Source organism: Phycodurus eques, chromosome 13, assembly GCF_024500275.1.
Source record: "Phycodurus eques isolate BA_2022a chromosome 13, UOR_Pequ_1.1, whole genome shotgun sequence".
Lineage (NCBI taxonomy): Eukaryota > Metazoa > Chordata > Actinopteri > Syngnathiformes > Syngnathidae > Phycodurus > Phycodurus eques.
The window spans coordinates 1,103,583-1,126,849 of record NC_084537.1 but is presented as its reverse complement, the minus strand read 5'-3'; the positions used below and the strand labels follow the sequence as shown (position 1 = coordinate 1,126,849).

The 23,267-nt window shown below is 41.1% G+C and overlaps 1 protein-coding gene across 7 annotated transcripts in view; it reads left to right on the top strand.

Annotated features, from left to right (window-relative positions):
* astn1 (astrotactin 1) overlaps positions 1 to 23,267 on the top strand; it is a 272,558-nt gene that overhangs the window by 126,131 nt on the left and 123,160 nt on the right. For all 7 annotated transcript variants that reach the window (XM_061693365.1, XM_061693361.1, XM_061693360.1 and 4 more), the window contains exon 15: positions 5,406 to 5,533. In XM_061693365.1, coding sequence (XP_061549349.1) covers positions 5,406 to 5,533 — 128 coding nt within the window. The remainder of the gene's footprint in view (positions 1 to 5,405; positions 5,534 to 23,267) is intronic.

The following is a 23,267-nucleotide window of genomic DNA, read 5'->3' as shown; positions in this document are numbered from 1 at the left end:
AGGTACGTATGGAACGGGAGCTCGACAAGAAGATTGGTGCAGCGTCTGCAGTGATGCTGGCCCTGCCTCAGTTTGTTGGGATGAAGCAAGAGTTGAGCCGAAAGGCAAAGCTCTTGATTGATCTACATTCCTACCCTCACTTATGATCACAAGCTTTGGGTCGTGAGAAAAGGAACAAGATCGCGGATACAAGCAGCCGGAATGAGCTTCCTTTGCAGGGTGTCCAGGGTCTCTCTTAGAGATACAGTGTGTATACTGTGCGTGTGTGTGTGTATATATATATATATATATATATATATACATACTGTATTAGTGGTGCTCCGATCAATCGGGCACCGATCATGATCGGCCGATTTCTGTGGATAAACATAATCGGCGGTCGTCTATCAATGCCTTTCATTGTTGCGTCAGAACAAAATCATCAACTTGCTCGACTTGTGCACTGTAACGCAAGGCTGGGCAATTAATCCAAATTTGAACGTGCTTTAAGATGTTAAGTGACACCCGTGTTGGAGTTGACTGGAAAACTAAATGCACAACAAAAATAATTACCCTCATTTTATATTAAAATACACCACCTCTCTTTTTTATATGTATAGAATTGGGGAAAAGTGACGAAAAACCTCATCAATCTCATAATCTGAAGGTTGCTACATTTAGGAAATACAAATTATAGATTACAGACGTTTCATTATTAAACTCAAAACCCACACAAAACACAACACGGACTGGAATTGTATAGAATATTTAATGAAATCTACGAGGGATCTAACTACATAAAGAATATAACACAAAGGGTAAACGAAAGGGGAAGATAGGACATTGTGTGTTGCTGGACTAAAAATGAGCGTGAATAAGTTGCACCGTGTTGAGCGAGTACAAAGTTGGAACTTGGGTGAAGCTGGTATTTTCCCCAGAATTAGAAGGCACTAATTTTGCACATTCCGGCAAAGTTTGCAGTGTCCTACTCATGACCGTAGATCCGTGGGTCTTTAAGGTGGTCTGTCTCAGTCGTCTCGGGATGCACAAAAATAAAACAAAAACAGGCGGAAAAAGGAAAATAAGTTGTCCCGTCGGAGTGCGCTCGGAACTTCCCTGCCAATTTAACTTGTGGTGGGCCCAGCTCTTGCTCTCAGCTGCGTGCATGACCGGTACGGAAGGCCGGTAGTTGCTTACTGAGGCTCCGCCAACAGACCACGGCTAGGAAAACAGATCGAAGCCGCGTGGCCGGCTTCCTCGATCGAAACCGCCGCCGTCTCGGTCAGGCGGTCGCTCGCGCCCATGTGGTGGCACGAAAGGACAAAGGACAAAGGAAAGGAAAGGGAAGGGGAAGGGGGTTGGCCGAAGACCGCCCCGTAGCTGGAGAGCGGTTAGCAAGACACAAGAGAGCAAGACCCAAGAGAGAGAGAGAGAGAGGAGGCGGGAATCAAAGGTTAAATTTGGAATATTTCTGCAGAATTCGTGAAATATCAAAACAGACATTTATCTTCAGTAAAAGAAACCTCGAATGAAAGTCCACACAGTGCAGTAACTCGCAAACGCCAGCGGGTGTCGCCTGTGTCCCAACAATTGTTCCCAGTGGGCGTTTTTGGTGGCGCCTTGCGTGCATGTTTTAATATTACACAAATAGTTCATTGCTGTATTTACTTATTGTAAATACGTGTGTGTACAATAACTTTACTTATTGTAAATAAGTAAATACTTAGTAAGTACTTATTAGAGAGAGGATCTCCCAGCCTTTTGGTCGCTATCTTCAGTTCTGCACATCAAAGGGGTCTTTGTTGACTGGAATCCAGATTCGACGGGAACCTGCTAATTAGTTGAAGCTCCAGCTGACATACGGCAGGCGTTCTTTGGTGGCCGTCTCACACAGCGGGGCGGCTTGGGAGAACGCAGTTCATCAAGTTATTGGTGGGGGGTTGCAGTGTCAACCGGGCCATAGTCACGACAACATTGACGCACAAATGTCGTATTCACACACACACAGAGACAGTTAATATTTTGGCTGTGCTTACTGACCGCTGGAGGGAACCTCATGACGTTGCTCTAATACACCAGAGGGATATGTCAGCTGAAGTGCCAGGATGAGACAGCCATTTTGCATTCACACAATAGCAGACACCAATAAACAGTAAATTCTGTTATTTCTGAGACGTGTGAATTTGAGCAATTTTAATGTTGACCTTTTATTACGATGGAGTGTAATTGGTTTAATGAATAGTTAGGATCATTTATGCACTTGAATCCACAGAGTTTGAAGGGCAACCCGTGTAAATTGTTCTACCCACGTCTTTTTTATTTTTTATTATTTTTTTTGTTTTATTGCTTTACCGTTATGCAAGAAGTGTATTTTAGTGGGCCACCACCATTTTCTCTGACAATGGGTTCTATCAAAAAAGCTCTGGCAGAATATTAGTCGGGATAAGATTGATGCATTATATTCTAAAGGATGGGTGTTCTTTTAATAAATGTATTAGTTACATTGACAGTTACTTTGTCAGTTGTTCAAATTATAATGCTATAAGGTTTGAGCACCAGTCGGTTAAGTTTAGCCTTTAAGTTCCCGGCTGATTTAATACAGTTGTTCTTCCGAAATGCAGTACCATAAAAGTGCAAAGAAATGCACGATTTCACTGTCGCCACACTATTTTTGTTATTTTCCTCAGTAAAAAGTGTATTTAATTGTTGTTACTTTTTGATTTACACATTAAGAATACAGTTTTACTGGTGTGTTAAACTCACAATGCATTGTGGGTTACTTATTCATACCGAAATGCATGGTCATAAATCGGTCATGGTCACTACTGACCTCTACTACTGAAATAGAGTGGTATATATTTCTAAATGATTCCTATAAATTAAAAAAAACTATTTCGTTGAGACCATCATTTGATACACTGTCGCCGCCATGTTTACCGTGCGCAAAGAATTCTGGGAATGATGACGTTGAATGGCTATTGTAAAATTGTTACGTTGCTGCTCTCTACGGAGCTGAGCTAGCCACTTGCGAACAACTTTTATCGTCAGTGAAAAGAGTTAAAAATGGAGGGAAACATTCATAGCTTTCCCCAAAAATATCAAGTTGAGGAAACGGTGGGAGGGTGTGGTCGGAAGAGTTGAGCTGCCGAAAGATCCGCAGTTGTTCGAAGCCTTTGATCGCCCCCAGCTCATGGGAGAGCTCACCGGTGTGTCTGGTTATAAAACCACCGGCTTAAATTCAATGCAGCGCCGATGATCTTTCCTCACAAGGAGCCCAAACGCCCTCGTGTGACATGCGAAAGCCGAGCAAAAAGACGTGAAAGACAGGAGGCGCTGACCGTGTACCTCGATCCGCCCACTTTAGCGGCAGCAGCTGTTGTAAACAAACCTTTGCCACCGGACACTGAGTTAGCAGTGAAAAATAGCAACATAGGTATGCATATAACTTTACTCTGTTATTACTGAATGCATTTATAACATTGGGCAAAACGAACAAGTACCGTCGGCAGCGGCAGAAATGAAACGGAACAGATACTCTCTTTCTCAGTAGGCATTGGCAAGCAGTCGCTACAACTACACCGCTGAAAATGAGCAACTCGAGGTTCTTCGCACCTGTCATCTTCATCCTCATTTCTTGTTTCTTCCTCTCTCTCCTCATTTTCCTGATCACACTGAAATGGCTGAACAGCGTTCATCGCTGCCTGGGGCCGCTACTGTGGCTACGGCGTTGGGCGCATCCCCATTTGTCGTTACTACCCAGAATGCACTGCGATGAAAAAAACCAATGTTGAAATTAGGTTTTGTGAAAATATATCAATCTGGATGCGATTATCGGAAGTTGTATCTTATTGTTACGTTACTCAAGTCGAAAGAGATCATATATACAAAACGTCCTTGAAAACGGAGTTCACTTTAAGAGTCTTCAGACAAGTATACTGAGAATAGTCTGCTTGTTTACATTTAGGTACTTATTGTACTGTGTTACCATGTCAAGTCTGCACTAAGTTGATGATTTAATGTGGCTTCAACTACACTAATAATAAGTTATTGGTTCTTGTTGATGACATCATTCTGTAACTTGTGCGGCTTACATTACCAAGTAACGGGTACGGTTAAGGTAAATGTTTTTTTGTTTGTTATTTTTGTACTGTGGATAAGTGATTTTGCTGCCACTTGGCAGCTGCTGAAAGTAACTAAAAAGTAACTTTTTTCGAACTCGGTTACTTTTGAAATCAAGTCATCAGTAAAGTACCTACTTTAACTATTGAAGGTAACTGTGGCAACGCCCCCTACGGAGCAGCAAAGTCACTTAGCAGCAGCACAAGCCAGCAGAAGTGCGGTGTGAGTGGAGGCGAGAGTGCGACGAGCCAACCTAACTTGGTTTTTTGAAGCATTTATGGCAAACAGTTTGTTGACTTTGCAGTTTCCATCTCTATTCTCAACTCGGTGGCTGGAATGTTCCCATGATTCTTAAATTAGCTAAGATAGTCCGCAATTTAGGAAAACGGAACTATAATTAGTGGTAGCCGCGGTTTTAAACCCTCAGGTCAGCTGGCCGTCACCATTTTTTTTGGGGGGGGAATGTAAAAACCTAATAATAATAATAATAATAATAATAATAATAATACTTAGTTTGGTAGCTCGTGAGTTCATATGGCTGTATTGTGCAATGGAGGTGAGTGGGAAGGGTATATCGTGCTTCTGCCAATTCGAAGCTGAATCAGGTTTACATCTTTGAGTATCGCAAGTTTTGGTTTCGATACTGTATGATTCCAGGCTTGGATTTCTTTTGTAATTGACTAATTAAATCAGGAGGGATGCCTTGGTGGGGGGGGGGGCTTGGCAGGAATAATGAAGAAATTCTAAAAATTGAGTCATATTGCACCAAAGCATTTAAAATAATGTCAAATTACATTGCTAAATGCACTACTTGTTGAAAACCAAAATGCCTTTGCATAATTGCCAAGTCAGTATTGATGTTCCTGTTCATCTGCTAAAAATGTTAGGAAAAACACACACTTAAATTGAATCGGGATGACTTACTGAAACTATTTGACACACTTGATTGCAAACACACACATCTGAGGCACCAGGGTCAGTAAGGTTAAAAGCTCTGAAATTTCTAAAATATTCCAAATGACAAAGAATATTTACAATTCTGTCCTATGTTAACCCAAGACAAATGAAGGCCTGTATTTGCAATCTTTTCAATGATTTCATTTGCAAATAAAGTACATGCATTAGTGGATGAATATCAACATGTTCTGTACATACTGTACATATTATTTGGCTCGCTATCTCCCCCACAGACACCCTCCTCAATCCCAACATTTAATTATGACTGGATTTTCTGTATTGGAATTCTTCCTGCTCTTCTTGTGATACAGTATATTCTCTCTAAAAAGGACTTTCTTTTTTCTCCTCAGACAGAAAAACTTTGCAAGAGGTATCGAGCAGCAGCTACCAGATGGCACGGTGGTGGCGTCTGTGCCAACAGAAGTTCAGTGTCACGAGGACCTATCGCACCCACTGCCTGACCCAGAATACCTCACAGGTGAGACATTTCTTACCAGGCAAGAAACCATACGTGGTCATTTAAATAAGAAGACAAGTAATATCCTCTATAACTGGACATGTCCTTTACATTCTTGATTTCTATACGCCATGCATGCCTGTATACTGTATATACACACCACTCCAAAGGTTTTAGAACAGTGAGGCCAATGTCTTTATTAAAGTAAGGTGGAATTTTACCTGCTATGACTGAAGGGAGTCACCCCCTGCAACAAACAACTGAAAGAAACTGCAGTGAAAGCATGAAAAACAATGTTTGTTAAGTCTAAAATGCTAGAAAATCATTTTGAAGAGTGCAGAGACATATACAATAAATGAACAAATCATGTAATTAGACACATTGCCCCATCTTGTGATTGGATCGTTGATCGGTTATCGTTTTTTTTAAACTTGTTGATCGGTGATCGGCCCCAAAAATCCTGATCGTGTGAAGCCGAGTAATAACAATTGTAGTACAATTTACAGATGCTTTATGAATTGTACCTAATTTTAAAGAGTCCAGAATTCCACGTTTTCTGCGAACCGTGTTGATTTAGTTACACATCATGAGGCTGTCCTGACCACTTGATGGCCTCTAAGAAAGATCTGGCAAAATGTTTCATAGTAGCTTTCACAGACAAATACAGCATGTAACTATTCAATGTGGCACTGTTTCCATATTCAAAGTTGGGCAAAAAATACGGCACTAGCCGCAAGCTCTTTTATTTTTAAGATGTAAGCAATAAGCAACATGTTGTTCCACCACCTTGTCAGAAATGATCCAAGTATCACATAAATGCCTCATGAAAGCTGACAAGTGTTCACTCTGTGCACCCAGTGGAGCCTCAGGCATGATAAATATATTTGTTGAGTTCATATCCTGGCCATTTTTAACACGACATTTTGTAAAACATTTGTTTCACATGACAGTAGTTATAACTAAAGGATCTTTGTTGACTGCTGCAAAGATATCGTATAAATAGTTGCAATGAAACCTTCCTGTATGCATATCAATGCCAGAATGTTTAAGCAATGATTTTTCTTGTGTAGTTTAGTGACAAGCAGATAATCTTGTGTTCAAATTCATATCAAATCATTATTTACACTTTGTGTATCAATCCGGCTCACTCGTCTAAAAAATAACAATCAAAGATGACAGTTGGATTGAGTCATTTCTAGGTCTTATGTTTAACTTGATCTTTCTATCATCCCAATTTAGATGCTACAATCATTTCCTTGCAACTGGTGTGTTTCAATATTTTTCAATGAAATCAAATGTGCAGTCATAACAACTGCATTAACGGTACAAGCACTGTTTTAAGTAACAGTTTACAAATGTTAACACAATAAAAATGGAAGTTAAGCACTTCAATATTAATATGTTAAAACAATGACATGCTCTTTAAACACACTCCTAATAGATGCCTAATGCATCTGCATCTGCAGTGGAAAATGAAATCAGCCACAAATGCCATGCAAAATGTTTCAAACCATTTCAACACTCTCACGTTAGAGCACATCCTAAGGATGTAGCAGCTAGCCAGTCAAAGTAACGAAACAACCTACAGCTTCACTCCGCTCACTGCTCCTCAACCAACACGAACTGATGGGACTTAAATGTGCAACACCAGTCATAAAGGATCCAAATCAATGCTGTTTGTGCGCAAAAAACAGGTTCTCGTTTAAATAGGACTCCTACATTTTATTAGCCCTGAAGCAGAACAAAGAAAACTGGTAGAAAAGTTGACAAAATCACACCAAGCTCTAAATGTAACACATCACATCATCTCCAGGTTAGTATGACACTGAAATGATGTGGAAGTAGCAAAGTTTCTTGTCTCATCCCTTGTGGGGACTGGTTCTTCTTTCAGAACAAGGGCTCTATTTTCATGACCGGCGTAAATTCAGCAACTGTGTGGCAGGGCCCATAATTATTATTCGAATAAGTTCATAGACCTGCGCAGGCTGGGGGATCCGACAGTGGGTGGGCTGCGCCACTGTGGGTCTGTGTGTACAGCCGACTTAATTCGTCAACAATCAAAGTACAAAAAGGCAAAATCAACACATTTTCTTGACGCAGAAAAACATTTATTTACACCGCTCAAGTACATGTTGATGAACAAATTTAAGATTAAAATAACATTTTCCTAATTCCTTTGCTTTTTGTGTTTTGGCCTCCAACTTGAGCCAGGCCCATCTCCACCTGCATAATTGGATAATTGTAGCCGCGTTCCCTCATTAATACAAGATGTACTAGCGGGTCAGCTCTTGTCGCTGATGTTACGTGTGCTTCGCGGTTCCCCGGGGACCACAACCGGGGCCGCGACCCGCAGCACCTCAGCGCGAGAGTAAAAAGTACACAGTGAAATAATTACTCAAGTACTGAGTAAATAGCAGAAACGATTTACTCCACAGTGTTTTGTCAAGTTCTCAGTGAGCTGAAATATCCACATTTGGGCAGACGGTGCCAAACAAATACTACAATACATGAAAGCTGTTGTTTATGATCTTCTTAATGTAAACAAGAGTAGCGCGCCGTTGCCTTCATGGTAACGACGACCTTCCCAAAATGGTAGCCACACAGGACGACGGTCAGCCGGGCTGGCTTGTCTAGTGTTAACACCTATGCCCGGGAAGCCCAATAGAAGACGTTGTGCAAGGTCATGTGACTTTCTTTTGTTGTTTGATTGGTAAACTAGACTTAAATGTCACAATTAGATTGGCGCAAACACCGCCCGATGCGGAAGTCAAAGTCGTAGTCTCGCGCACGAAATAGTTGATAAACAAGCAAAAATTGATAAATAAAAGTAGCAAGTGACATTTAGATCATTGTAACATAGTAAAAGTAGCGTGAATGCTAGCTGCCAGCGTTCAAAGAGTATGAAACAGCCTATGACGACGTCATCTTATGTACCTTATCTTAAGCCCACCGTCGACACTGGGGCCGGTGGCAAAATGAACGCCTCAGATTGTAAAACACGCAGACAGCCAAATATGGACACAAGCCAAATATGGACACATCGGGTATAAAACTTGGTCAAACAGAAGTAGCTGTCAGAGGGGACTTTTCTGGACACTGTCCATCCATCCATCCATTTTCTACCGCTTATCCGGGTTGGGTCGCGGGGGCAGTAGCTTTAGCAGGGACGCCCAGACTTCCCTCTCCCCAGCCACTTCATCCAGCTCTTCCGGGGGGATCCCGAGGCGTTCCCAGGCCAGCCGAAGGACGTAGTCTCTCCAGCATGTCCTGGGTCGTCCCCGGGGTCTCCTCCCGGTGGGACGTGCCTCATCTGGCTCCTCTCAATGCGGAGGAGCAGCGGCTCTACTCTGAGATCCTCCTGGATGACCGAGCTTCTCACCCTATCTCTAAGGGAGAGCCCGGACACCCTGCGAAGGAAACTCATTTCGGCCGCTTGTATCCGGGTTTTCTGGACACTGGTATGACGAAACTAAGGTGTTTTTTGTTTGTTTGTTTTACGAAATTGACACTTTTATACTAAGTTCAAGTAATAATAATAATACTAATTTTAGGTTAGAGTCACTCTATGGAGGTCTAAATAGCCAAAATATGGGACCTTTGATAATGTAAACGCATTTCAAACCTATTTCACATATGGCACTAGCTGCCACACAAGGGCAGAGTGTTTGTTCTTTAAATGCAGGATAAACATTGAATTTAGTTTACAAACCTTGTATGAGAAATTTGTGAGAATTCACCCAGGCTATCGGCTTCCCTTACTTTGCACCTGACCTCTTGGCCTCCTTATTTCCCGAGGGTGGAAACACAACCATCTACAACAGTGCCAATACTCTCCCACCCCAGCAAGCTGGCAACCCACAGCTTCCACTGAACTCCTGCTTTGCTGTCAGCTGTGTCACTTTGCCTGCAGTTAATTGCAAGACTCTGGTTATTGTCCATCGAGTACAGAGACTGAGGCTCTGTCAGAAAGTGTAACATCTATTTAGCCACATTAAGAGCATGCCACACCCCAATCCCATCTTTATTCAGACACGGTTGGTTGCTCTGGCCAGTACATTTGTCACAACGTCAGCAGTCCGTGTTCCAGCTCCCCCTGGCCTCCACAGGGGTGAAATCATTCATCTTCCTATTCATCTCCAGGCTTTAAAGCCATTCATCGTGAGGCCAGAGACCTCCATCAATTATTCCGAAGGGAAAAAAACAGTGAGGAAAGGGAACCTTTTGAAAGGCAAATACATCTTGATTTAATTGGAAAGCAAGCATGCTCTGGCTGCTAAGCAGATTTCCCCTCAGATGGCGCTGGAGCAATAACTGATTGGTATAGAAAAGATAAACAGAGAAAAGCATGCAAAAGGCAAACAATAGTGAAGAGAACAATGGCAAAAAAAAATACAATTACGATTTTGAGCAGTACATACTCACAGCACAGAACAAAAGCCTTAAAGAGCACGCCCAAAAAATGAATATGGATAGACATTTTTCTCCAGAGCAGTGACAAACAGACCATTGGATGGGGTATTATTGAGTCAAAGGAAAAGGAAGGCCCCCCCCCCCCAAAAAAGGTTGTCACTTTCTCGTGATCTGTGAGCAGCAATATCATTTCACTGCCACGGCTATTTGTAAAACATGCATCACATATGTCTTTCAGTGTAAAACAGAACAAAGAATGCCCAAGGTGAAATATTTGTTCCTGACAGTCACCACAGCTCTCTCGCCGATCCCCTGTCATTTCTTATCAAAGCTGAGGGTGATGCTTATAGCTCGGGGAAAATGGCTGACACAAGCCCTTCTGTGCTGAAAAGAACTGAGTCTAAACAGACAGGAATGAATTTATTTATTGTAAGTCCAGTTATGCATGTGAGGTCTTTCATTCATTCACTCATTTTCCGTAGCGCTTATCCTCACAAGGGTCGCGGCGAGTGCTGGAGCCTATCCCAGCTATCCTTGGGCGAGAGGCGGGGTTACACCCTGAACTGGTCCCCAGCCAATCGCAGGGCACATATAAACAAACAGCCCTTCGCACTCACATTCACTCCTACGGGCAATTTAGAGTCTTCAATTAACCTACCAGGCATGTTTTGGGAGGTGGGAGGAAACCGGAGTACCCGGAGAAAACCCACGCAGGCACGGGGAGAACATGTAAACTCCACGCAGGGGAGGCCGGATTTGAATCCCGGTCCGCAGAACTGTGAGGCAGATGTGCTCACCAGTCGTACCCCGTCCCATCTTGTAAGGTATTTTTAGTTTTCTAAAAATGTTGAATGAGGACAGGATAATAATGGACATTTGTAAGTGAATTGTGTTAATGAAGCATATTTTATGGGTCATATGGTTCAATGAATATGTGTCAAACCTAAGCATGTGGACCTTTCACGTTTGAACCAGTACGGTACAGATTCCTTATAGCTGGGAATCCATAAGTGGGCGAACAACATCAACTCCGTCCTCAAAAAGGCCCAGCAGAGGATGTACTTCCTGCGGCTTCTGAGAAAGCACGGCCTGCCACCGGAGCTGCTGAGACAGTTCTACACAGCGGTCATCGAATCGGTCCTGTGTTCTTCCATCACAGTCTGGTTTGGTGCTGCTACAAAAAAGGACAAACTCCGACTGCAACGGACAATCAAAACTGCTGAAAGGATTGTCGGTACCCCCCTACTCACCATTGAGGACTTGCACGCTGCCAGAACTAAGACAAGGGCGTGCAAAATCCTCTCGGACCGTCTGCACCCCGGTCACCAGCTCTTCCAGCTCCTTCCCTCAGGTAGGCGCTACCGATCAACGCAAACTAGAACTAGTAGACATTCCAACAGCTTCTTCCCTCTTGCGATCAACTTCTTAAACACCTAACCTATAATTCCATTACAACAAGCTGGCAATTTTTTGACTTGAGTTCGTTGTCACATTTCTGTGGGGCCAATTATTTATTACTTGTGCACTCACTGTAGTTGTCTCGCCATGCTGCACTATTTGCATATACTGGCCACTCATGCCAGAGTAGCATCTGCTCCATTTGCACACTGATTGAGGAGTATCTGTAACATTTGCACAACCGACATTGTCCCAGATGATCGCACTACTCGTCACTTTAAACCGCATACACTCCTTGAAGTCTCAGCGCCCTTTGCACAATGGTCATTGCACCGGACTATTGCAATATTAGTCGTTCGAACTGCTCTAAGTGCTAGAGGACTCTGCATCTTTTTGCACAATTGTTTTTTGTCAATGTCTTTATGTCCCCAAAGTGTTCTGTAAATTGACTGTTTGTTGTACTAGAGCGGCTCCAACTACCGGAGACAAATTCCTTGTGTGTTTTGGACATACTTGGCAAATAAAGATGATTCTGATTCTGATTCTGATTCTGATAACAGTACTCAACGGTACAAATTTACTGTACCTTTGTGTGTTTATGTGGAAAGAATTATTAATTTCTTTCATAATGAAATCTCATACGTTTGTACATTTTAACATTTTTCAATAAATACACTTCAAAAAATATAACAAAACAACATCCTAAATGTAAAGCAATTGCGCAAAAGTGGATGCGTAAAAGAAAAACGAATACAATAAAGGTATAATCTTTTAAAAATAAAGTACTACAAAATACAACGTTTGGAACAAACATCTTTGCAATGAACTGCAAAAGGAACAAAGTAATTGTATTATCATGTATTTTATATTACGATAACTAATGCAAGTTACAAAGGTATGTAAATACAGTACCACATAACATCGTAGGGACTGCTGGCAAGTTGCTGCGCCTCCTCCGCTGTTTTCACTATCTTGTACCTAGTTTGATCGATTTACTTCACATTGTCTCAAATGAATCCTGGACTTTAAACCCATTTATTAGACTCGATCTAACAATCTGCGATCTCGAAAGAGTAGTGAAACAGGCTTTATCTTTCTGCTGCTTAGTGCTTTGCCACTCTTTAGCCAAAAGCTAACTTCGCTGGTGGGGCTAACCTGTATGGGACTCTTGTGTGGGCCCCACTTAGCACTGTGTCATATCATACCATCAAAGATAATACAAATATTTTTTTTTTAACATGATTTTGTACTGAAAGGGGAGCGACTTAACCTGTAGATTTATAGCCTAGATTTATAGCCGAAAAATATCCGTATTATCTTTGTCGGAACTCCCGGGGGTACGCAAACCAATATGCAATACATTAATAAAGGGGCTTTTCTCTCCCCCAAAAAATAAGCCTAAGTACTTTTGGTAACCACTGTTCCAACGTATGAATAAATAATTCCTTTATATTAACTTTGGTATGTGTTAGGATTTGGTATGATGTAAACCACTTACTTGTCTCTTGGCACAAAGTAAGAGGTGTGCAACAGCTCCTCCTCATCGCTCAACGCTAAAGCACAATAAATACAATATCTCAGGGGGAAAAAATGACTTCATCCCTAAAAATGTTGTCATTAAAAATACAACATCTTTTACAGGGACAACATTGAAGAAAGGACTAAAACGTAGACAGTATTCAGCAGTGAAAAGTGACTGCCTCCTCCAATTAGCTCAATGCAGAGATGACTCGGAGATGTTGGTGGACCAGTTGAGTTCTGCTGGGACACAGGCGAGGCCGGATTTGAACCCCGCTCCTCAGAACTGTGAGGCAGATGCGCTAACCAGTCTTTCACCGTGCCACCTGATTGATAATATTGGGTATAATTAATATAAAAAAGAATACATGAAATTAACTGTCCAGAATAGAAATACAGTGATACCTTGACTTACAGTAAGAGTTGAATTTGCTCCGTGATGATCCTGAACTAATTTATTTTTATATCGTTAGTTTTCCCCATTAGAATTCATTGAAATGTCTTCCTAGACCTACCAGGAAATCTTTGGGGGAGCGGGCTGCGCTGACGAACGCCGATTGGTTGACAGACCTCTGTAGGCATTTACTTTTTCATTCACACAGCCGCCTTTATGCGTCCGTCACGCAAGGCTCGAAATAAGAGGATCAAAAACAGAACTTCGAATTACTGATCAAAAATGGGCGGACCTCGCCAAGGGCTTGCGGCAAGATCTGCTGCCGGTAGCAAGGTCCGCCGCTGGCCGACTAGGTTCCGCTAAAGAGGGAAGGTCCGAGCCCAAGTGGGCGTGGGCGTCCTCCTCGGCCGGCCTGTGGAGACGCTCTGATGGTCCAATCCAGTCAGTCGCGGGGAAAACAAAAATTCAAAAAACTTCCATTCGCAAATAAATATTTGCAATGTACAATCTGTTTGCAAACACATTTACAGATACCAAATACTTCACACTGCTGTATTTAAAAACTGACTAAGAGCTTTCCATATATTTGTTTTATTTATTTATTGAACCTTATCCAGGCAAGGTATTTGCAATGCCAGCCTGGCTCCAGACAGCAGAGTAAAACAAAGCAAAATAGAAGAAAATACATATACAAACGGAACAATATGATATCGTAACAAGTTCAATATTACATGACATTATAGCACATGGTGAATAAATGGTCCATTAAGGCCATTTTCCAGCTGGTAAATCACATCTTTAGTCATCAGCTTCTATTTATGTACAGTATGTCATCTCAATAAAATACGATAAATATATTCTAATTTATTGAAATATACCTGTATATAATAAAACTCCCTACCTCAAAAACTCCCTGCAGCCAGGTTTGCTTTGCAAATGAGTTTCAGTTCTAATTGCCTCACCTGGATGGATATATGGCAGGAGGGTGACTTTGTAGTTATCTGGTATGTTTGTGTAGATCTGATCCAAAGTGTTGTTGTTTTTTTTCCTGGTGGGAAAGCTCACGTTCTTGAAGAATCAATGCAAGATCTCAGGTTTGCGTGGTTGAAGTCTCCTTTCCTTAGCACAAAAAAAGTCCGGGTGCGCCGACATCTGTTAGTGTATGGCGCACTGATGCGTTTCCATGGCAACCTTAGCGTTATAGACAGTGGTTTTGATGATGGATATGAGGTCTCTCAGCAGATAAAAAGATGTACACTGCAAGCGCCACTGGAAGTTGCATATGACACCTATGGCAACGAGTTCTTTGGAGATCTGAAAAAAAGAACTGTTGCTCTATGTAAGGATGGCTGGCCTAGCCTATAATAAGATTTTCAACCCCTGTAAAACCGAGCTGCGGAATGTACCACATGCACTCCCAGTAATCACAGTTAATCAGTAAATGTCCAGCATGATCACGAGATTTGTTCACAGTTTTTTCAAGTGCGGAATTGTGTTGTAAGGATAGCAAAAGAATGCAGTTAATTTGTGTAACTTTGAACATCTCCGGGATGACATAAAATGTAATTTTGAGGTTACAGCATGTGGTTGAAGCAAGAGTGTGCCTTTGATCAAACAACTGACATTTCATGGAAATTAGGGATAAAGACAAGGAATGTGTTTGTCGGTCGGTGCATGTCAGTGGTGATCTGTCACGACAGAAAATGAAAGCAAAGGGTAGTGTGACAGCTCTCAGCTCATTCCCACAGACTTGCTGTATATACCCCTGCACCAATCATTCATACCGTGTTGTTCATTTCATGTGTAAAAAGCAACTCAAACATATTTTTAAAAAACATTTTAAGAGCCATATATGCCAAATTCAAACATGTATGACAATAGCATTTTTTGAAATGATAATATCAATGAGTTATTAAAGTGTTACATGTTACTTTTTAAATGTTCAGTTTTAGTTAAGTTGTTTTTTTCTATTTTAAAGAAAACTGATTCAAGCTTATTTATTACTGCTGTATTGCACTGCACCATACTAAAAACTACAAACATATTTCTATCATCTCAGTAGATCAACTCAGCATTATTATCTTTTTAGATTTGTAAAATCTCATAATATTTTGCAATAGGTCTTTTTGCTGGTCAGTTTCAATACAGTAAATCTTGTTGCATGAAAGGTGATTTCCTGATAGCAGTTTTTTTTTTTTTCTGGGTTTGAGCAAAGCGTGCAAAAGTACCTTTTGGCATTCATGCTGAAAGATTAAGACACAGCGTTAAGTGCCAATTGTTCCAAAGTCATCTTCTGACCATTAATAAAACATGATTAGTGGTCCAGATTGCAGTTTAGGGTAATGAAGCGCAACAATCAGTGCATTTCAACATGTAGCGCCCTGATTAGAATTGAATTGATCACAGACAACCCAGGACGTCAAGCTCAATATGTATTGTTCTTTTCTTAATTAGAGTATGCAGCGTTGTCTTCATCAAGGCTTTGATCGGCAGCAACTATATTAGATTCCTCTGATCTTTTCGTATTTAACCTGGTTTCCCTCGGGTTTTTTTCCCATTTGCTTGTCTGCATACTCCCGATTGTATGAGCGTTCACACGTGTCAGAACAGAGACGGCGCATCATCTATATTTCATCGGGCCTTCATGTAATTGGTCCCAGTGTGGGAAGGTCATTGTCATACAGGTGTTTACTCCAAACTTTTTCCAGACAAAATCCACCTAAAATAGCAATAACACAATAAGCCGGGCCTTTTTTTGTGTTCTCACTGTGCTTCTTCTGTAGGCTCACTCTGGGTGTGTGTGCGTGTTTTGTTTAAATTCAGCTCAGGAAAAAAAATCAAAATAAAATGAGACCACTGCAATATTGTCCCATAATTACAATATTGTCCCATAATTACACTTTGTCAAACAGGTTTATTTCTTTACATTCGGTTGTATTGTGTTTTTATGATATTTTTAAATAAAAGCACAAGACAACATTGGGGAGGGGGTTTGGGGGAAGGGCTGGATCGCATTATGGCATTTCAATTAATTCTAATGGGGAAAACTAACGATATAAAAATAAATTAGTTCATGATCATCATCATTCATAATATCCACAGGGATCTCGTATGATGTGCGTCCCGCGTCTGTGACGCACAAAAATTAACAGGGACGCTTGAAGCATATTCATTCTGCGTTGTAGACGCATGGTTTAAGACCCGCCCTATGTATGTGCGTGCGCGCACGTGTGCGCGTGTGTTGGTGAAGCGCTTCTATGCACATCGAATCAAAAGTATGAATCCTTGGTGCTCGCCAATCAGCAGCGGAGCGGGACAGGTTATTGTTCCACAGAATGGACACAGGAGTTTTTGGACTCAATAAATTGTCATTGTTGCGGTAACACCCGCCAGGACGCAGCAGGCCGCTGGCAGAACGGCGTTTGCAACACAACCACAACTGGGACACTTTAAGGAAAGTTAACGGTTTATTGCATTTGCTAACCTGCAGGCTAACGAGCTAGCAAGCTAAGGGCTGGAGCTAAAAGCCTCAGTCAACCTCTTCTAACCATTGTTAAAACGTCAGCGCTCGGACTCGTGTGAGTGTGTTCCTCACATAACACCCGCACACATACACGGGAAAGTTAACTGTTTACCGTATTTTCCGGACTATAAGTCGCTCCGGAGTATAAGTCGCACCGGCCCAAAAATGCATAATAAAGAAGGAAAAAACATATATAAATCACACTGGATTATAAATCGCATTTTGGGGGGAAATTTATTTGATAAAATCCAACACCAAGAACAGACATTTCATCTTGAAAGGCAATTTAAAATAAAAATAGAATAGAGACGGTCCCTGACAAGTTTCTCACTCACTCCAAACTTTCTTTCTGCTGCTCGATTACCGTTTTTGGCTGCATATTTCGCTATTTGCAGCTTGTAATCTAAAGAATATAATTTTCTTTTCGATGCCATTTTTGTTCAGTCCTTCTCAGTTGTTTTTATAAGTTGCCGCTAATGTTGAAATGATACATGTTCAGAGGTACAGAAGTAGCAGGAACAGATGCACAGGCCTAGAGCCCGCTCTTGCGGTTGTCAGTGTGAAAATAACATGTGAAATTCTATAATAATGTGTTAACAATTTCACATATAAATCGCTCCCGGGTATAAATCGCACACTCGGTCAAACTATGAAAAAAAAACTGCGATTTACAGCCCGAAAAATACGGTATAAACCATAACTCAGGACAGCAGCACACGTTCTGAATATACAGTCAGTAGTTGAGTTCAGTGAACTCATTTTCAGCGTCATTGGATTGACATGTAAAGGTCTCGCACCACAGTCCAGCAGCTTGAGGGGAGGCCTTGTTTTATATTTCATCCTTTATTCAACCAGGGAAAAGCTTATTGAGAGATCAAATCTATTTTTTTTTCAAAAGCCAAAGGGCAGCAGAAATTATACAGTACATGACACAACAAAATAAAATAACAATACAATATAAAATAAATAAAAAATAAAGAGTAAAAAAAACAACAGTGATATTAATCTGATATTATCAGATTTCAAAACAGTGACAAATCCCAAATGCTTTTGAGTACATACATGGTGTTGATTTTTATTTTTTTCATTCAAATTTTGCATTTTGGGGTCTCTTTTGTGGGTTAATGGCTCTACACATATGTGCCAAATGTTTAATATTTGATTAAGTGTAGTTTTTGCAAACAGAGCCCGAGTCTGATTTATTTATATTGTTATTTTATCCAAGATATTTTATTTATTGTTCTACATTACAATGTCAATGCTCTTTAGAATTGAAATGTAATTGCTCTTAAAAAGGATTTACATGAATTATTATGTGCTATAATATTATTATATAGTGGCATTAAAAAAAACATCAAGGATACTGTCGTTTATCGTGTTAGTTTTTGGGGAAATGTTTCCTCAAACATTTGCAATCATGGCAGGCTGAAACATAATATATTGAGAGAGAGCAAGATCAATAGATAACACAAAAACACTGTACAAATGTACAAATAAAAACCAGCAATATCGCGGGACCGCGAAGCAACAACCGTCATATAGCGGACGATTACTGTATCTGTACTCTGTCATGATAAGTTGGAGGGACTCATTTTTTCCAGACAAGTACATCCTGGGTCTCATTTTGAAAAATCTATCTATTTTAGTGGCACTGGGAAAGTTATTTTATATATTCGGAGGAGACTTATGATGAAATATTTTTTTATGCTCACACAGTATGTAAGAACAGTCTCTTTATCAACAACTTCTGGTCTGAGCTGCTGAGCACATGAAGCTCGATTAAAAATATTATTATTTTCCTCAAATGATAATTTATTGGGTGGATTTTCCATCATTTTATGTGTTAAATGTCAGGTAATTAGCTGGACCAAATTGGACAGGATCATTTTTACAATTCATTGTCACAGCATGGTTCTAAAGGGTGAGGCTCAGAGGGACTGGACGTTCCGCTGACATAGACGTTCATGCCTGTTAGTTCCCAGCTGATGGTGTTGATTTTAGACCTAATGAGATTCGAGGTATGAATGCAAATGTTCAGTCGACCAATGCTCGGCTTGGGTTGTTATATGACCTCTGTATATTTTACTTTCGTCCAAGTCTATGTATCAAAGACACAGTGGTAGTTGTGTTTTGTGTCTTTTTTTTTTTTGAGCGATATGAGAAGGACATCCAGAACCCATCACTTACATCAGTTCGTCCTTACACCGCTGTCCCATAAGGTACTTATTACGTTCCCTGAACTCAGATGTTATGGGCATGTTTTGTATATGGCTGTGCAGATTTTCCATTATACCTTCAAGGCTACCTGTCCCATTTTCACAAAGATGAAGCGTGTTTCTGAGGAAGAAAAGTAGATAAATAGCTTCCTCAAACACTGATGACGCAGCATCAGGAGAAAGAAGTTTTTTTTTGGTTTTTTTTTTATCTGAGTTTGGGTTAATTGTTCTTAAAACGGTTGTACTTGAATTATTATGCGCTATAATAACATTATATCAGTGGCATAAAAAAATATCAACAATACGTCATCGTTTATCGTGATAGTTGTTGGGAAAATATATTTTTTATCTGTGTTTGGGTAGCATTAATAAATGATAAAATCATAAAGACTCCGAAGTAATAGGTAGATTCTTGATTGTGATCTTACGATTCTAGTAAGTGATTTTACTCAAAATGAGCAAAATGGCAATCATTTTGTTATTTTGCCAATCCAAATTTATGTATGTAGCAAGATGTATTTTGGGCACATTAATTGTCGGCTGATAATGTTTCGAAGGAGTAGTGTGGTGCAAGATGAATTGTATTTCCTTGTCGTCATCACTTACCAAAACTTTTGACGCAATTAGGTTTGGAATCAGCTGAAAATGAAATAAAAATGTGATGTCAGCTGTCATCTCATGCACTGGGACATGTTTTACTTAATGAGAGGAAAAACCTCTGGACAGTTCTGAGACCAGTAGAATGGGGCTTTGGAGGCAGCCAGAGTGGCAGTGATTCATAGTTCAACCCTGAGTCCCTCTCTCCCCAAGTCCCTCATAATTAAAGTTGAAGCACATGGCCTCATGACCACACAAGCTCAGAGGTATCTGCTGAACTTTTTTTGGCATCTTACTTCAAATTGCTGACAAAAATGGTCCCCCCTCGCCTTTCTTCAGCGCAGCAGAAATAGAAAATGTGTCACCTTGAGTGGTTACAAGCCACATCTGCCAGCCTAATTATCAGGTTTGCAAGGCATATTGTTTATGTGGGTATCAGCATACAGCTAATGAGATTTCGGTGGATATTTTTACAAGGAAAAACTTAATGAACACACCTGCCATACTCTATCAGGTGCACATGAATATTGCTTGCAGCACATCGACAGCAATAACCCAACTACAGTAATGACCTTATTCTAAATACAGTATGATGGTTCTTTGTAGAACATAGAATAAGTCTTTGGACATGATCTGAATCAGGTCTAGTCAGATCAGAAGAGGACAAAAAAAAAAAAAAAAAAAAACTGGGGGGTCGAGCATAAGCCACAGAAAAGTGATTCATCTGAATTTTGTGGGTGAGATTTCTGTTATGTTGTGCAAGCTAAAATGATTGATTTTCACCAGAATGCTCCTTGATCTTGGAAAGACATTGTTGATGCAGCGAGACCTCCTTGATCCTTGTTTGCCTTTTTTGGAAATTCAAACTTTTTTTGATATTCCTGCACTCCTGCCTTGTCTCCCTGCTTCCCTGCACTTGGGTCCTCCGTGTTTTGCCTCCACGTGCAGCTGCCGAGGAGCGGGAACGGGATCTGCAGTCGCTTCTTCAGCCTGCCGCCATTGAGGTTTGGGAGCACAGGAAATGACAGGGGCAGAGTACACAGGAACTTGGAAAGGTGAACTAGGAAAACCTGGTGGTACGAGACAAGGTGACGAAAAAAGGCTTGGAACGAGGTGACTTGGGGGCAGGTTTGGATGGACGGGACTTTTTGGGAAGGGTGGAACGAGGTGTGGAAACTGGTGAAAAATTAAGTAACTTGGAAACAGGGGAAGAAAAAATGGAGGACGAAATTTGACCTTTACCTGGGCGCCTCCATTGGCCACCACGCGGAAGTCCCGGATAGATGCCCAAACAGGTGCCCAAGTAAAGTTCAGGACTCGCAGGGGTCGGAAAAGGGAAAATGTGACAAAAACTGACTAGGACGAGAAGAACTAGGGAAGGAACTGGAAAAATAGGAATCTAAAAAAACATGGAGGTAAAATGGTAGGACAGGGTGAATAGCTAGGACAAGTGGGGGACACTGGTGAAAAGGATGGGGAAGAAAGACCGATGGGGCTTACTGGATGGAGGAGGGTAGGTGTGGTTGGCAGGCTGGGGGCACTGGGAGGCAAACTGGTGGCGTGCAGGGTGATGTCATGTGCTTCCCGCTCATTCTATCATGTTGGGGTTTTTTGAGGGCACTGGAGGCAAGGCAAAACATGGAAGACCCAAGTGCAGGTAAGCAGGGAGGCAAGACAGGAGTGCAGGAGTATCAAAAACAATTTATTTACAAAAAAAGCAAACAAGGATCAAGGTGGTTACGCTAAATCAACAAAAATCCAAACATCAAAATAAAAAAGTAACAAAGAAACATGACGGGATAAGGAAACATGGGCTATGACAACTACTAACATCTGATATATGACAATGACAACGATCCGACAAGGACTGAAAGAAACCAGGGAACTAAATACACACAAATTGGCAAGACAACGAGGAACACCTGGACAAGACACGAGTGGCTGGAGGGAAGCTGATTGGTAGAAGGTTGACGAGAACAGGTGGACACAATAACTAAATGAGCACACGACATGAAAAACATGGGACACAGGGAAAACATGAAACAAAAGAAAACCAAAACATAGACCATGACAATATGAACCTGTATTAATATTTAATTTATTTTGTCTTTATTCATAAATTGAAGCAATGCAAAATTACTTACTTTAATATTAAGGGACTTTGATTACGCTACTAACCACATTTTATTAACAGGAAACTCGATTGGAAAACATAAAAATGTTAAATAGTAACGTTCCCTAACCTCAATTTCTGTCAGAGTTTGAAGAGAAGTGTACTTGAGAATGGTGTGCTTTTTCCCCCCCATGTTAAGTACTTATTTGGCTCATTAAGTGTGCACCAACTAGGCCTTTTAATGTGGCTTCAAGCTCAACACTGATATTTAAGGTACTGGTTCAGGTTTATGTCATTCTTGTAACTTGTATGGCGTTTATTACCAAATACAGTGTTTCCTCATTTTTCGCAGTTAATGGGGACCAGAACCCCCCGCGAAAGGTGAAAAACCGCAAAGTAGGATTTGTAGCAGCACTCAGTGTGTGTGTGTGTGTGTGTATGTATATATATATATATATATATATATATATATATATATACACACACACACACACATACAGACAAAATCCTAAAATCCCATTCACGATTTCACATTAACAGTGTCGACTGACAGACTTCAGGAGAAGAATTTAATCGTTACTCCTTGTACTATTCTGAAATTAGGTTATGCCTGCTGCGTTTTAGCTAATGTGTCTGCCTTTGGAAAAGCTTTTCTTTTAATTTAAAATGGCTTACTTTAACCAGGATCCCTCACTGTACAGTGGCCAATGGTAGAATGCAGCCCTACGGGGGGCACAAGTGGAAACTGTAGGCCAGTCCCAAGCCCGGATAAATGCAGAGGGTTGTGTCAGGAAGGGCATCCGGCTTAAAACTTTGCCATACAAAGAATTACATACCGGATCGGTCGAGGCCCAGGTTAACAACATTCGCCACCGGTACCGTTACCCTCCAAGGCGCCAGTGGAAATTCAGCTACAGTGGGTCAAAAACGAAGGAGAGATGGAAAGTAGGTTCTTAGGCAAAAAGAGAAGACGAAAGCACAAAGCCTATAACTGAATGTGGGGACTTTGAATGTTGGGACTATGACAGGAAAGGTTTGCGAGCCGGTTGACATGATTAGGAGAAAGGTTGATATATTGTGTGTCCAGGAGAGCAAGTGGAAAGGCAATAAAACTAGAAGTTTAGAGGCAGGTTTCAAATTATATTACCACGGTGTAGATGGGAAGAGAAATGGAATAGGGGTTATTTTAAAGGAAGAGTTAGCGAAGAATGTCTTGGAGGTGAAATGAGTATCAGATCGAATGATTAGGCTCCAACTTGAAATTGAGGGTGTTATGTATAATGTGATTAGTGGCTATGCCCCACAGGTAGGATGTGAGCTAGAGGTGAAAGAGACATTCTGGAAAGAGCTAGACGTAGGAGTTTCCCTCTTTCCATCCATCCGTCCTGACGTATATGTAGGTAGTGTGAGTTCAATTCACACTCAGTGACGGTGTTTATGTATCCTGTGACTAACTGGCAACCGGTCCAGGGTGTAGTCCGCTTTTCACCCAAAGTCAGCTGGAATAGGCTCAAGTTTCCTGTGCCCCTCAACAGGATACACAAGATAGAAAGTGGATGGATCGATATTGGAATTGACTGAAGAGC